Raw genomic sequence first — 16,195 nt, 5'->3', positions numbered from 1 at the left:
GGATTCTTGGTGTAGAAAACTGAGGGGCACAGGCCTGTGGCCTGGACTGTTCTTCCGGGGCCGCCCGCCCGTTTTCCTGTCCTGGGGGGCTCACCGGGGTGTGTTCTGCTCTTTCAGGGATGGGGCTGCAGGAGGGAGGTGGTCGGGGCTGTTTTCTGGGAGCCTTGCCCCCCCGCCCTGCGGGCTGAGCTGGAGCAGCTCTGTCCTGTCTGTGCTGCCCCTGCCTCACACGGCTGGCCACAGAGGCTGGGCCCGCCCCCACCTCCCCTGGTCTGCGGTGAAGGCAGGCAGCCTCCCCCAGGGCAACCTGGAGCCTGCAGCTCCCAGCAGCCACACCCCTGGGGCAGTGAGGTACATGCCACCTGGAAGGAGACCATCCCAAGCCCACTCTGCCCCTCGGGGTGCAACTGAGAGAAGAGAGGCCTCCTGCTGGCATGCCTCCCCATGGCAGATCCACACACCCTTGGGCACAGTCCTCGGGCAGGGGAGGGGGCAGCCGGGGGCAGAGAGGCTGGGGTCACTCTCCCCAACCCCCGACCCCCCTCCCCACAGCCCAACCTGTGCTGTACTGGTGCGCCCGCAACATGTCCTTCTGGAGCAGCATCTCCTTCAACCTGGCCGTGCTGATGAACCTGCTCGTGGCTTTCTTCTACCCCTTCAAGGGCGTTCGAGGAGGTACCTGCCCCCACAGGCCCTTCTGGTGTGGGATGGAGGGTTGTTTGCACGCAAGGGCCAGTGGCCTACCATTGGGTCTAGCTGGGCAAGAGGTGAGCTCCTCGGGTGTCTGCTGGCGGGAAGAAAGGCCACGCTTCCGTCACCCCTGCAAGACATTGCTCCCGTCAGGCCCTGGCGTCCCGTGGGGGCTGTGTCTCGGGCCGCCGGCTGAGCCATGACATGGCATGCCAGGGTTCCCCACTCTCTGGCTGAGCACGGGCTGTGGCACCTTCCTGCTATGCATCCTGAGTGCCTGGGCTGTGGGTTTCCCCAGGGGGTGAGACCTGTGGGCCTGTCTTCCCGGGGGCTTGCCCAGCACGCTCTTCAGCTGTGCCGTTGGGTGTGTTTTCATTTACGTTTCATGTCCCCATAAATATTTAAGGTCAGTTTTTATCTCACACCTTTCTCTGGTCACTTGGGGCAGTGTCGAGGCCGGTATCTAGGGACAGTTCCAGGGACAGTGAGTGGCAGCTCCCTTCCCTGTGGTGACACTTTCGTCCGTGGAGTGACTAGACAGGGTGCCCAGGCTTGGGTGGCCTTGCCGGGCCTCTGGCCCATGGACATGGAGCCGTGGCTGTGAAACTTCAGTGTGGGTTTGGAGTTTCAGGTGTGTGCAGGGAAGGGTCTCCCACCCACTCAGGAGCTCCAGCTCCTGGTACTTGCCTTTAGCGTAGAGACTCACAGTGAGGTGGCCATCAGGGGCCCGCCATCTGCAATGTGGTTCCTGGTGGGCAGTGTGGTTTCCAGCATGTGGGTGCTGCCCTGCAAACACAGGCAGGACCCTGGGACACCCTGCCCACTGCAGAGAAGCTGAGGAGCCTCAGATGCCCCTTTGGAGTCAGGGGTTTGGCCTTTTCTTCTGTCGGATGTGCCCAGCCATCTTCTATGCTCACTGCTCACCATCTCTAAGAGGAGGCTTGTACCCCATCTAGAAATAAGGTCTGATTGCTCACCTGAAAGCATTTCTTTGAGATCAGTGTTTGTTCCTGTTGAGCCCTAAAGGATTCCAAAAGTTCCCTCCCGCCAGGCTGTGAGGACATGTGAGGTGTGGCTCCGTGGCTGACAGCACACAGCTGCCAAGAACAGGGTGGCCTTAAAAGCTCCTTCCCAAGAGCACTGCTTCCCCCTTCACAGCTGATGGCCTGCAGCATTCCCGCCAAGGGTAGAAGCAAGTGTGGTCCTGTGCTTTAAACACTCCTACTGCTGAGACTGTCAGATAAGCACACGGGTAGTGAGAGCAGCTGAGTAAACTATGCAGCCACTAGCCCAGCTGTACCTACTGCGTCTGTTTCGTCTACTCTCCTCCTGCAGCTTCAGAGACATTTTAAAGACATCCAGACATCTTGCCGTTTGGCCTGTAAATACTTCCTCATATACCTTCAATTTATGAGAATATTTTAAAATACGTAATCACCATGCCTTTATCATGTTTACAAAACTAACAGTAAGTCATGTAATGCGTGTCCGTATTCATGTCTTCCCAGATGCCTCAGAGATGTCCTTCAAGAAGTGGTCTTTTGGGATGATCTAGCATTATTTTTTAAACACTTTTGAACAGTGGGAAGACGGCAGGTTTTTACATTGGCCCCTTGAGGGTTCAGGTCCATGCCTTGTACCAGCCCCCTTAGAGGCAGTTTAGGGTGATGATTAAGTACATCACAAAAGGGAAGGCCAGCCCCAGGCTGAGGGAACACGCTTACAAAGCAAGTATCTGATGAAAGGCTCATGTCCAGAATCTATGAAGAATTCTTGCAGCTCAATAATAAAATACCCGGTTAAAATGACAGGCAAAAGACTCGTCAGACGCCTGACAGACAACACGCTGAGAGGACTAAAGGAGCGATAATGGGCTTCTCACTGGTTAGATGCAGGGGTGCGGCCGCGGCCTCCCTGCCCTCTTCTTCCCGAGTCTCTGAGAAGCTGCCGCCCTGGCCGGCTTCCTCCCATCAGGCCTCTGTGTGAAGACTCCAGGGAGGAGGCAGGGGCTGGGCCAAGGCACCTTTGCCAGAGACACGTGAGTCTCGGCTGGGGCGGGAGCACAAGCAGCATCTGGCGAGGCGTCTCCTGGGGGCTCTGTGGCCCGGCAGCCGGGGGACCCCTTTATGTCAGTGGCCTCGATGGCCAGGTCTGCTTGCTTACATCTGAAGGAGACCCAGAACGTGACAGCATTTGATGCAGGGGTGATTTCTTCAATGAGTGTTTTCCAGCCTCGTTGACGCATGTATGTGGCCAGGCCATCTCAGGGGACACCCTAAATAGGACACGCGGGGGCGAGAGACGACAAAGCCTGGTGTGAGCTGCACAGGGAGCATCTAACTGCAGGACGTGATGGCGCGGGGTCGCCCTCCCCTCCCTGGGGGAGCCGGGCCAGGCAGGGCCTGCGTTTTCCTTCCCAGGCCTCAGCAGAAGCCGGCAGGACGGACCCTGGGTGCCTTTCCCAGAGCAGGCGGGACACAGGGATGGGGTTCACAGGGAGCAAGCACCCACGAGCACCTCCTGGGCTGGGTGGCTGGGGCAGGAGTGGGACAGACAGAGGAACAGGCTGCCTGGGTTGAGGGGGGCAGCGAACACAGCAGGGGATACACCTGCCAGTCAAGGTGAGCGGAGGGATGGGGCCTCCGAGCAGGTGGCATCCCTGCTACAGCCCAGGATGAGTCAGAGGGGACCAGTGTCCAGGCAGGGGCAGCTTGTGTGAGGGCTCCGGCAGGAAGAGGTGCACGTGCCCACGGGTCTGGGGCAGAGCACTGGAACTTGGCGTTGAGCCCCAGTGGCGAGGAGACCGGGAAGGCAGGGCCGTGAGGGGTTGGAGGTGGCCGTCCCCTGAGGCCCGCCTGTCTTGCAGGCACGCTGGAGCCGCACTGGTCGGGGCTGCTGTGGACGGCCATGCTCATCTCCCTGGCCATCGTCATCGCCCTCCCCAAGCCGCACGGCATCCGGGCCCTGATCGCATGCACCATTCTCCGGCTGATCTTCTCGGTGGGGCTGCAGCCCACGCTCTTCCTCCTGGGGGCTTTCAATGTAAGTCCAGTGCCCAGGCTCGCATCCTGGGTCAGGCGAGGGCAGGAACGCCTCCCGGCCGGCCCCAAGCCTCTGCATCCGGTGCAGAGGAGGCTGGGCTGGGCAGCCGCAGGCTGGGTGGAACCTTGGGTGCGACGCCCTGGGCTGGAGACAGTCGGCGAGAGCGCGGGAGTCAGGCGGGAAGGAGGAAGCTGAGGTTTCGTTTTTGCTGGGTCAGGAGGTTAGAGGCTTTGTCCCGACACAGAAGGAGCAGGTGGCCCGAGAGGCCCCGCAGCAGTGGTTGCCCTTGGAGAGGTGCCCACTGGGCCCACAGAGCCTTCACACGGGGTCTGTCCTAGGCAGGCGAGGTCCCTGCATGGATGGGGTGGCGCTGCAGTAGGTGCCTGTCATTCAGGGTGACAGCAGTGTCCCCAGACCGGTTCGGTGGCAGAGACAGCAGGGACTCTGGTGGGGGGAGCCTGGGGAGCTGGCCTGAGGCATGGGCTGGGCCAGGCCGTGGGGCCGGGGTCCCCGGGAGGCCTGGGCATGGCTCGAGGGCGTCCAGCTTGGTGCGTGAGGCACGTGGGCCTGGACTCCGGGGTGGTGCTGGGTCTGCCCTGCGGGTCCGTGTCTGCCCTGCGTCCCGGGAGGGACAAGGACGGCCGTCTGAGAAGAAGGGCCGTGTGCAGGGGCCATTCAGGAGGCAGGCACAGACGGACGCAGGCCAAGTCCCACTGTCCCAGAGGGGTCTCCTGTGCACGCCCCCGCATTTGTGTCTCCGACGTCAGCCGTTCACAACGTCAGCTTCTTTAAACGTAAATCATTTGAGAGAAGGACTCAACTTAGCAAAGACTTACCATCTGGAGTGGTGTTAGCTACTGGGGGGCGGGCGCGGCTGCCACCACCCGTGACTTGGAGGGAACTAAAGAGAAACCCTGAGGCACGCAGGGGAGGGGCAGGGTGGCCTGGAACGCTCCAGGCCCTGGAGCCCCGAGGTATGTGGCCGGGGCAGCTCCGTCCTCAGGTGCCACGAGAGGTACTGCACCTGTCTGACCGCCCCCATCTGCCCCCAGGTCTGCAACAAGATCATCTTCCTGGTGAGCTTCGTGGGCAACTGTGGCACGTTCACGCGGGGCTACCGCGCCATGGTGCTGGACGTGGAGTTCCTGTACCACCTGCTCTACCTGCTCATCTGCGCCATGGGGCTCTTCGTGCACGAGTTCTTCTACAGCCTGCTGGTGAGTGCCCACGCGGCATCGGGCCCAGCCCAGCACAGCCCGCCTTCCTGGGGGACCCTTGTGCCTGGGCTCCAGGTCAGAGCCCCCCGGGGCTCTCAGAGGAAGCTTCCCTGGGAGCCAGCTGGGCCCCTTCACCCCGGTAGCCACGCACACGGGTCCTGCACAGCACCCCATCCACTGGACTCGGCAGGCCCACAGGGAGGCCAGGCCAGGAGAGTGGGGGCATATCCGGCAGTAAGAGCAGAGCCTCCCCCATGCCAGGCGGGGCGAGCGCTTCAAGACAAGCGGGCTGGGCAGGGACAGCTCCTGTCTTGATGGGCCGAGGCGGGTCGGCTCCTCCCCCCACCAGGTTTGCACGGTGCCGGCCCAGTTTCAGTTGTGCTGCAACTCGGAGGCATGACTTGACTGCTCTCTTCGGCTCACTCTCCCCAGCTCGCCTGCCACTGTTGAGAGGGGCAGAGAACTGTTAGGGGCAACCTGTCCCCGGGGGCGCCTGCTCTGTGCGGGAGTTTCCGCCACGGGGTGTGGACGACCTCTGACGGGGAGGCATCCTGAGTGTGCTGCGTCTTTGTGTTGCAGCTGTTTGACCTGGTGTACAGAGAGGAGACGCTGCTCAATGTCATCAAGAGCGTCACGCGAAACGGGCGCTCCATCATCCTGACGGCGGTGCTGGCGCTGATCCTGGTTTACCTGTTCTCCATCGTGGGCTATCTCTTCTTCAAGCACGACTTCATCTTGGAAGTCGACAGGTTGCCCAACGAAACGGCTCTTCCAGGTGAGTTGGGACCCTCTGGTCCTGTTTAACGTTATTAGAGCAGTTCCTGACTGACCGCGTGAGAGCGCGGCCTTGGCCAAGCAGCTTCCTCCCGGCCGCGTCGCCCTCCCACCCGGGCCCTGGGTCTCGGACCCTGGCTCAGGTCTTCTCAAAGGGCGCCTCAGAGCTACATGAGTGTCCAGAGTCACATTTAACATTAGTACGACTGTTTCCATGAAACAATTTGACCGTGGATTTGGAGAGCTAAGGAGGGGGCCTTCCTGTGACCTCACAAACGCAGGAATTCACTGGAAGGGCGCGCCTGCCCCTGTGCGTGGAGGGAGGGGCTCACCGTGGTGAGACACCAGAGCAACCTGACGTAAGGGGTGCAGTGGGGCACGGTGGCCATCCCCCCGCGCACGTGCACAGCTGCAGCCTGGTGCCCGGGTGGGAGCTGCAGGAGAAGAATGATGGCAGGATCCACGCGTACTTTTAAAAAAGGAAAAAGCCGCCCCCGTCTATCAAGTACGGTGGCCTCAGGGCGGCCACTGTTGGCAGGTTTCACGACCCACTTGTTACTTTTATACGGCAACAATAGGCGGGACCTCCAGATTTGAGAATGAAAAATCACAAGCTTGAATGATACCCAGGAGCTCTTCCCTCAGTTACGATATCTCACGCCACGAGCAAGGGGTCACCGCTAGGAGCCCGGCGCCCAGGGCGCGTGGAGCCACCTGGAACCGCTGGGGCTAAGCCGCAGCACCCCCGGCCGCTGCCTGCTGCCTCCGGCTGTGGGGGACACTGGCTGGACCTTGAGTTTCTGCTAGTGGGGCACTCGCGGAGTCTGCACCCCCGGTGCTAGTCGTCGACGTCTCGGCTGCCTGTCCTTAAAGTCGGAGAGGTGCTATTGAAGTGCGATATTTCTAGTAAGCCGACAGGAATTGACATTTCTGGCTTTTTTCCCATCCGGATCACCAAATGAAAGTGTAAATTGCATCTCTGCTTTGAATTTATATGCAGGATTGTCGGGTGTTATTTATGTAAAGAATTGTTTAATCAGCAGTGAATTGGGGACTTCAAACATTTTAACCATATGCTGCCAGACTGTTCGTCATCAGGGCCCCGTCTCTCCCCAGAAGCCGGCGAGAGCTTGGCAGGCGAGTTTCTGTACTCGGACGTGTGTCGGGTGGAGACGGGGGAGAACTGCTCCTCTGCGGCCCCCCAAGAAGGTAGGACCTCGGAGCCTTGGCCCCGGGCCTGTGCTGGGCTGACGGGTGCCTGGATGCAGGGGGCGCGCTGTGGGAAGGCGGGCGGGAGCCAAGGGGAGCAGCAGAAGGGGGTGAGAACAGACGGCCACCGAGCGAGCAGCCGCTGCCGGTGTGGCGGGGCCGGTGTTCGCAGCGATGTAGAGCGTGGTCAGAAAGCGCTGGCTCAGTGCCGGGCAAGGGGTGGACTGCGGAGAGAAGGGTCCCCTGATCCGGGAGCTAGGGGTATCCCAGGCCGGGAAGAGGGTGGATGGTGTCTGCATAGGGGGCAGTTCGTGTGACGTCCTAGAGGTGGGTACACGTGCTCAGCATGGTGCTGGTCACGAGGCAGAAGTAAAATGAGGCAGAAAGGGGACCCGAGGGCCAGGTGAAGGCAGGAAGTCTGTGCTTGGAAGTTGCAGGGCGATGAGGTCTGTGACCCATCTCATTGCAGGGGAGAGGAAAGCAGAGTGGGCGGAGGCCTGCTTCTCCCTGCAGAGGCCAGCAAAAGGGCCCTGAGGCCCCTGTGAGGGCGGTTGGGTTCCCAGCAGCCCCTGAGGCCCCTGGCTCCACCCGCACCTAGCGCAGAGGCTGGCGGCTCGGAGGGCGAGCAGCTCACCTGGGGTCCGGCCTGCCCGGAGGGGCCAGCTTCAGACACAGCGGCGGGAAGAGCAGCACTGCCATGCTGGGGCGGGGGGGCATGAAGGGGTACACTTGGCTCAATAGCTCTGGGTGACTGTCAAGTATCTGACTTTGGGTCACTGCGCCCTGCCGGGTGCCAGCCGGGAGCGGCCGTGTGGCCGCAGAGCCCGGCCCGGCCCCTCCCCACTGAGTCTGTCCCCGTGTCCACAGAGCCGGCAGCGGTGGAGGAGCCAGAGGAGGGCAAGGAGCACACATGCGAGACGCTGCTGATGTGCATCGTCACGGTGCTGAGCCACGGGCTGAGGAGCGGGGGCGGCGTGGGCGACGTGCTCCGGAAGCCGTCCAAGGAGGTGCCGTCTGGGGCCGCTGCTTCACGCGGGATGGGGTGGGGGCAGCCCTCAGACGCAGGGTGGGAAAAAATTACTGGGGGGCTTGACAGCGTGACACCCAGTTTAATGGTGGGCCGATGGGGGGGGGCCGGCACAGCCTCTCCCCGAGCCCTCGGCCCGGGCCGGCTGATGACCCCCTCCGCTCCAGGAGCCGCTCTTTGCCGCCAGAGTGATCTATGACCTCCTGTTCTTCTTCATGGTCATCATCATCGTCCTCAACCTGATTTTTGGGGTCATCATCGACACCTTTGCCGACCTGAGGAGTGAGAAACAGAAGAAAGAGGAGATCCTGAAGACCACGTGCTTCATCTGCGGTGAGCCGGGGCGGCCGGCGCGGGCTGGGAATGCGGTGCCCTCGCCCTGCTGTCGTCGGGCTCCCGAGCATCCCAGGGCCCTGGGCCCTGGTGTCTCCCCGGGCCTGGCCCGCGGTGTCCCCCCTGCAGTGTCCAGCTCGGGGAAGGGGCAGCTGGGTTTTAGCTGGGCTGCGGGCTCTGACCAGCTGCTCAGCCCCTCGCTTCTGGGGCTTTGTCGCCCATCGCTCCCCGCGGGTGCCCCACGGCATGAGCTGCCCCAGGACAGTGGCACTCGGGTCCCAGGGACGTTTTCCCTGTAGCTTTAGGGAAATGCACATAAATGTAAACGAATCAGGCAGAAATCTGGGAGCTGAGTAATCATGTCAGGATTATTCATAATAAAGTTACTAAATATGTAAATCTACTAGTATGTATACTCAAAAAAAATGAGCATTTTCTATTTAAAAACTTAAATTCTTTGCTTTTTGCCCCCCTTAACACCATTTAGAGCTTTTTGTTTTGACATAATTGCAGAATTTCAGAAAAGTCACAAGAATAGTATCCTGAATTTTGTACTCTTTACCCAGATTCCCCAAATATTAGTATTTTACGTCTGCTTGATTCGCACACACACGTTATTTTTCTGAACAGTTTGAGAACTGGTGGCTGGCACGATGCCATCTCATCCCTCAGCATTTCAGTGTATGTTTCCCCAAAACAGGTCGGGACGTGGCCAGGCACAGCACCTTGGCCCCGCTGCTTCACACCCACCCTTTACCCCACCGACGACTGCAAGGGCCTGGGCGCGGGGCCGCTCTTCCAGCCTGCCCCTGCCCTCCACGGGCACTCTTGAAGGTGATGGGCTGCTGCTGTATAGAACGTCCCCTAGTCTGGGTTCGTCTGATGTTTCCTCAGGGAAACACAAGGTCGTGCATCTCCCAGGAGCTGCCAAGCACCATGGCAGCCTCCCGGGTGCGGGCCCCTGGGGGAGGTGGTAGCTGCCAGGTCTCCGCCTGTGCAGTGGCTGCTTGTCCTTGTAACTGAGAAGCATTCACAGAGAGAGATGTGGAGACCACAGCGGTCCTGTCGCTCCCGGGTTCCACATGAACCCATCAGTTGCGGCCTCTGACCGTGACGTCTGCTTGAGTGCCAGGTGGTGATTTCCTGCTCTACTTCCTGCTCTTGTTAGCTGGCATAATTTCTCTCTCGGATGTATACTCTGTTGGGATTCGAGACAGGCGGGCTCGGAGACGCACCCAGGAGATCAGAGTTCTGTCCTGTCGTGGTTGACTTTCCTGCTCCCCGTGCCCCAGATCTTCCTGCTACGGCCTCTTCACGCTGGCGCCTGTGTTTTGTCACATCCCAGTCGTGTCTTCTCTCCTTGGGCATCTCCGCGCCTTGCTGTGGCGCATGAGCTATTCCAAGCTCACTTGCCCCTGCCCTGGCCGGCCGTTCCCCCTATGAGCCCCGGTTCTCGGCGTGGGAAGGGTGTTGGAGGCAAGGCCCAGGCCCAGGGAGTGTGCCTCCCGGCATGCCCGTGACCGCACCTTCAGGTGCCCGTGACTGCGGACCAAGTCCACGCTGAAACCTCTGACAGCTCCTGCGCTGGCGCTTACGCCACGGCTGCCCTCCCCACGGCTGCCCCCGTATCTGCTGCACATTTGCTTAGTCCGAAAGACGCAGTCCGGGACGGCTCACCCAGACCTCTGCTCAGTACGAACTTAGCAGCTAGGGTTCAAATCACATTTAAAGTCTTCTTTGTCTCCTCAAAAACCCTCTACGTGTCTGCCCACTGGCACTTACCTGGGGAAGGGACGCAGGTTCCGGTTGCCGGCTCTGCACGAGCCTGGCCTCCGCCGCATGAGCACGCTCGCCCTGGAGACTGCGCGGCGGCTGAGGCCGGGCCACCCCTGTCCACGGTCTGTGCCCTGCAGCCGTGCTGTCGACACTGTCCCTGAGGCTGGGGCGGCGCCCCTGGCCTCCACGCCCCTCTGGGGCAGCCGCTAACAGGCCGGCTCTGTTTCCTGCCAGGCCTGGAGAGAGACAAGTTCGACAACAAGACGGTGACCTTCGAGGAGCACATCAAGGAGGAGCACAACATGTGGCACTACCTGTGCTTCATCGTCTTGGTCAAGGTGAAGGACTCCACGGAGTACACCGGGCCCGAGAGCTACGTGGCCGAGATGATCGCGGTGAGTGGGCGGCGCTGGCGGCCGGGGCCTGCGTGCTGGGAGCCGAGGGAGCCGCACGTGGCACAGGAGGATGCGCCGGCGTCCACGCGCCACTCCTCCCGGGGCTGAGCGCTCTGGGTTGGTGGGAGGAAGGCCGGTGGCTGGGTGGGCGGCAGCCGCGTCAGGGCAGCAGCCTGGCCTCCGTCTCATGCGGGCCACCGCCTCCTCGCCTCCAGACAATGGAGCTGGTCTCCAACAGACCGGTAAGGCCTGGTCTCTACCAGGCATGAGCAAATGGCCACTCGTGTGCGCAGGCCTGACTTGCGGGACCTCGGCCAGGCCTTTCTGGGAGACCTTTGCTCATCACCCGGCAGGGGTGATGATGGAGGAGCCAATGCCAAGATCACTTCCTGCTGATGGGCAGCAGGACTGCTGGGTCCTGGCTGGCTGTGCTCCCAGACCCCTGGTGTCCAAGGCCACTAAGATGCCAGAGCGGTGGGGGGCAGCGAGGGCACCCCTGTGAGGCCAGGGGTCCTGGTTCGCATTCCTGTACCCCAGGCGGGTTGCTCACTGTCAAGGAAGACCCCATGGTTCACTGAGCTGCACTCTCTGGGGGGCTGGAGCATGCGGCCTCGTCCTCCCCAGGCCTGTGATGTTCACGCGGAGGCGGCTGTGAAGAATCCCCTGTCTGTCTGTTTCAGGGTCACCGTACCTGGCCCACCCGCTGGCTGCCTGCCCCAGGGGTATTTCTAGCACACCCCTACCTCGGGTGCCAGGGCTCCTGAGGCTGCTGTGCTGCCTGTGCTGGAGGTCTGAGGTCTCCTTTCAGGCTTCCCCGTTGTCACTGGACAGGGGGGCAGCTGCAGCTCGTGCCAGAATTCGCACTGACCTGGTGGGCCCTGGGGATTCCCAGGGGGTGCTGGGGCTGCCACCCGGGACTCGGAGTCCTGAGGGTCTAAAGGAAGAGGCAGACTAATGAGAAACGATGCCCCGAATGGGCTGCGTGATGCCAGAGGCTGGTGGCCTGCTTTGGGCCCTGAGGCCTGTACGGCTGCCCCAAGAGGGCCTGGGTAGAGAGAGATGAGGCTTCGTGGTGGAGAGGACTTCGGAAAAGGACTTTGAAAGACCAGGGTAGAGAGACCAGGGCCGTAGATTAGAGAGGGGGGGAGGAAAACCGGGCATAGGCAAGGGGAGGAATGACCCAAGTTCGAGAACAAGCGGTCTCTGCAGCCTGAGAGCGGGCCGGGAGCTGTGGACCTGCTGCAGCTGCTCGCGAGGGGGCAGGTTTGGGCCGAGAGCGGCAGGACCTGGCGCTGGAGGCCGGAGTGAGCGGTTCCCCAGCAGGCACGTGGGGCCCAGAGGAGATGGGGAAGCCTGTCGGTGCCTGTGCCGACGCGCCACAGGGTGCTGGGCCGGGGTGCCTGGGCTGAGCCCGCAGACTCGCTGTCCCTCCAGTGGCTTGAAGCTGCCAACTCAAACTGGCATGAGCCGGGCTGGAGCCCATGAGGCTGGCCGGTGTTTCACCTTAACTTCAAGGTGGAGAAGAGCCTGCTTTCTCCTCACTGGGTCAGGCCCTTGCACTGGACTCACCCTGACCGTTGAGGCTTTCAAGGGCCCGTCTATTAGTGCCCATCCTCCAGGGTTTCCTCCTCAGTCGTGGATTCTGCCAGGGCCCAATCACCTGCTCCAGTCCTCGCCCCGCCCTTCGTCCCGTCAGTCTGGGCTGTGTGGGAACGGCCAGACGTCCACGCTGCTCTCTGCAGCGTCCTGAGCGCCTGAGACCACCAGCTGGTGGCAGCGCCGCTGTAGCAGCATCCAAGCCCCTGCTGGGGACTCCCTGGAGAGAGAACTGGCCCCAGCAGTCAGGAACAGGGCTACTTAGCTGAATCATTGTGGGGAGCAGATGCCCCAGACCTCAGGGTTGCAGTGGAACGTGCTGGGCCCGCGGCTCCTTTGCCCACTGGTGGCCTGTCCCTAAGGAACAAAGGCCCCAGGTGCTGGGAGGGCCTGCCTGGGCACCAGGCGGAGACAAGCACTGCAGCCTGCCGACAGGGCCCAGCGCCAGGATGGGGGCTGCACAGCCACCCTGACAAAAGCCCCTTGACAGCGTCAAGGGTAGCAAAGGTCGGGATGCTGCAGCTCCATCCTGCAGAGGGGAGAGTGGCGGCTGACAGGTGCGCACCAGTGGCGGGGGTGGGGGGAGCGGGGGACGGGGGTGCACATGCAAACAAGACAGCTTGCTGCTCTGGCTGTCACCTGCTCCCCTGGAACAGGTTCACCCTCAAGGCCCCAGGGCCCGCTGTCCATCATGGAGACCGGGTCCGTGCCTCTCTGGAAGGAGAGTGGGCACCTGAGGCAGCTGCGCCTCACAGTTGAGAACTTAACCCACGGATGAGTTTTATACACACCAGCAGAGCGTTCCTTGGGGGTGGGAATGTCCCTGGCACAGCAGGGCCGGCCTGGTGCCTGCTCTGACGTCATCACTAAGAACTGGACGTGGAGACGGAATTCACAGGCTTGCGTCTGGACACTGCTCCCTCCTGGCGTGTACCCCCAGACACGCCACGGGACTTCTCCGACCTGGTCGCCGGGTGGAGCGGGTGACCACCACCCCACGTGTGCAGGGGTGTGGGTGAGGCAGCAGCTCCCGGCGAGGCCAAGACCGTGGGAACCTGCCCCTGGCGTGCTGTTGCTAAGAAAAGTCAAATGGGCATCTGAGCCCCAAGACCTTCCTCCGGGGGAAATACTCGTGTTGTCCTCCCTTAACTAAGGTGTCCACGTGCCTCGCGTGCTGAGGCTGAACTGATGTGCCACTCTCACATCCCGCTGCTGGCGGGCAGTGGTGGCTGCTGTCCTGTGGTCAGTGGCGCCCCCGCCCACCGCCTGCCAGGGTCCGGGGGAGTCCGAGGCCGGCTGGTGGCCCCCGTGTCCCCGGGTGCCGGAGGAAGGCAGCCGGCCTGGCCATTCACCCAGCCCCGACAGGCTGTCCTTTCAGGGAAACGCGCTCCAGTGTGGCCTCACTCAGTCAAGCTGGAGAAAAGCCCCGAGCGCCCCCCCCACCCAGAGGAACCGGGGCTTCGGCGACAACGCTGACCATAAGCCAGCCGGCACTGACCTGAGCGGCCCGTCCCGGCCGCGTGTGGGCCCACGCCTCTTTTGAGTAATTTCAGCACCGCCCAGCTTGCCTCTGGTGCCCACGGAAAATGGGAGTGTGCTCGTCTGTGGCTGCGGAGCCGGTGAGCGGACAGGCCAAGGCGCCTCCCGGCACGTGGCCACCGGCTGTCTCTGCCCGAGGCAGAGGCCCAGCACGACGCAGGGTCCCAGCAGACTCGCGTCCCCAATTCCCGTGACAGTCACCCTCAGCGGAAGAGCTGACCCTTCCTTTGATAAGCGACGGAACGAGCTGCGAGTTAGGAACAGGAGAGTAGGAGAGTGGGGGAGGAGACGTAGTGAAGGGCGGACGACTTGGCCGCGGGCACCCGCGTTGCTGGTGAAGCAGAAGGCTCCCTTCCGTGGCCTGCGCTTCCACCTGTCGCTGAAAGCCTGTGTTTTCAGAAGTGTGGTTCTGGATGACTCGCACGCCTAAAGCCAGGGTGAGGGGCTGCCTGCTCCTGTCCGCATCCCAGCCCCCAGACCGCGCGCCAGTGGACAGCTGAACGCCAGCAGCGGGCCATGAGGCCCTGAGAGCTTTGCCCTGCGCCCGCGTGTCCCGGGGCAGCCGAGACCAGGACAGATGGGATACCGAGCCGAGTCCGGGTCATCTGCAGGCAGGGGTCCTTCAGTCCCCATGACACCATCGTATGAGGCACCCTGAGGCCCAGGAAGCTGGAGGACCACACGGGGAAGTGCCACAGCCCAGTCACCCCAGGCCACCTCCGTGACAGCAGCCTGCAGCTGCGCAAGTTCCTCCAGGGACACCCCCCCCCGCTCCCCCCCCCCAGGGGGGCTGAATTAGCCGCCTTCAGAAGGTGCAGTGGGGCTGGGAGAGCGTGGGAAAGAGGATCTTGCCGGCAGTGCTGACTGGCTGGGGCTCAGTCACCGGCCAGGCTGTGAGCAGGCCGTCCTGCTCTCCGCGTGCGCAGTAGTGGGCTCGGCCTTCACGCTGGGACTCTGGCCAGACGTGGGAGGAAGAAGCAGAGAGAGCCCTCAGGGTAGTGTCCCTGCCTGGCAGGCCTACGCGTCCCTTCAGGTCCCCTGGGCTCTGGGGCCCTCAGTCGGGGATGGTGAGGTGACCCCCCTGGGGAGCCTGCTGGAGTGAGCAGCCAGCCTGGGAGAGGCAGAGGGGCTTGGACCCTTGCTTCACGCTGGAAACACAGCGTCAGCAGCGGGCCGCCGCCCCGGCCCTGGAGCTGGCTCGGCAGCTGCGCTCTTCCCGTCCAGGCTTCACGCACATGCCCGCTGCCAGGGCCTGACGTCACCCTTGTCTGTGTCGGGAAGATGTGGCATCCAGAGCCCAGGTCTGCCCTGGTCCCCACGCCCGGGGGCACTCTCCCTCCTGAGCGCCACGGTGGGGAGGGTGCCTGTCCGGGTTTGTGAGGACGAGGGGAGGGGGCAGAACGGCCATCCGCCAGCCGGAAGGAGGGCGTATGCTGAGGAGTGGGGTCCCGCCGGGGCATGCAGACACGCGCTTCCTCCGCCGCAGCCTCCCGGCCATCCCCGCGTGCACGGTCACCTGTGGGAGCGTGTGCTCGTGCGTGCCCCTGTGCACGTAGGAAATCCCTGCTCCCACATGCACCTCCCCAGCTCAGCACTTTCAGACTCCACGGCGCACCTCCCTCCTGCCTGGAGCCCGCCCCGCCCTCCCGCAGCCCCCGCCAGCACGCCCTGGTGGGGCAGAGGCCAGTGGAGACCGTTGCTGTCCTCTGGCCTGCAGGGTCACGGCACTGCCTAACTGTGGTCCTCTGACCTGGGTGTTGTGAATTTGTCTGCCTCACGGAGCGGGTTCAGGGTTCCCTGTGCTGGCTGTGGGGCGGCATAGCTGGCAGGGCTCCCAGCTGAGGTGCAGGAAGGACTTGCAGGGACAGGTTCTGCGAGGCTCCAGCTGCTCAGGTTTTCCCACCTAGAAAGTGAGGCTGATCCAAAGTGCCCTCACCCTGAGCTTCAGAAGGGGGGCTGGGCTGGACCCCACAAGGGGTGAGGGGTATCTGGGGTCAGAGTGCCATGGGGCTCGGGGAGGAGCAGCACAGCACGGCTTTCCCTCGCGCCCGTGACAAGGAGGACACCTCCGAGCACTGCTTCCCCAGAGCCTCCGGGCAGGGCTGGCCTGAAGCAAAACCCACTCGGCCTCCCAAGGGAGCTGCCCGACGAGACGCGTCCGTGGACACCTGTCTGTGAAGCTTCTCCGCAGCGGACGCAGCCACCCTCCTCTGGGCCACAGCCAAGGGCCCTGGTACAAAAAGAGGAGACGTAAATCAAGGCCAATATTATGGAAAGGTCGTAAAAGGTCAGAGTTTAAAGTCCACAGGATCCAGAAGAGGAAAACCAATGAAAATTGCCAAGGTGCCTTGGCATCCGTGCCCAGGAACCGAGCGCTCTCTCAGCTGACCAGCTGGACGCGGAAGTCCCTGGGCAGTGTCCCGGCAGCCGTGGAGAAGGCGGTTAGCCCGGCCACCCGGCCTCCTCCTCCCAGACCTGCCGCCGCAGGTGCGTGGGCCCGGCTGCTGCTGCGCCGGCGCACCCCTCCTCACGGTCACGTCACCTGGGGGCCCACAGCGCCTCGCCAGATGATTCTGCAGCTGGCTTTCCTGGGGATT

The 16,195-nt window shown here is 62.5% G+C and overlaps 1 protein-coding gene across 5 annotated transcripts in view; it reads left to right on the top strand.

Moving 5' to 3' along the window:
- The window catches only part of ITPR1 (inositol 1,4,5-trisphosphate receptor type 1), a gene marked incomplete at both ends in the record, with an annotated part of 163,018 nt that overhangs the window by 135,140 nt on the left and 11,683 nt on the right, over positions 1–16,195 (top strand). For all 5 annotated transcript variants that reach the window (XM_084248296.1, XM_084248294.1, XM_084248295.1 and 2 more), the window contains 8 exons: positions 553–675; positions 3,557–3,732; positions 4,785–4,949; positions 5,529–5,724; positions 6,840–6,932; positions 7,800–7,939; positions 8,127–8,292; positions 10,303–10,463. In XM_084248296.1, coding sequence (XP_084104422.1) covers positions 553–675; positions 3,557–3,732; positions 4,785–4,949; positions 5,529–5,724; positions 6,840–6,932; positions 7,800–7,939; positions 8,127–8,292; positions 10,303–10,463 — 1,220 coding nt within the window. The remainder of the gene's footprint in view (positions 1–552; positions 676–3,556; positions 3,733–4,784; positions 4,950–5,528; positions 5,725–6,839; positions 6,933–7,799; positions 7,940–8,126; positions 8,293–10,302; positions 10,464–16,195) is intronic.

Source organism: Talpa europaea (genome assembly GCF_964194135.1).
Source record: "Talpa europaea genome assembly, chromosome: 11".
NCBI lineage: Eukaryota > Metazoa > Chordata > Mammalia > Eulipotyphla > Talpidae > Talpa > Talpa europaea.
This window is presented reverse-complemented; position numbering and strand designations above follow the sequence as displayed.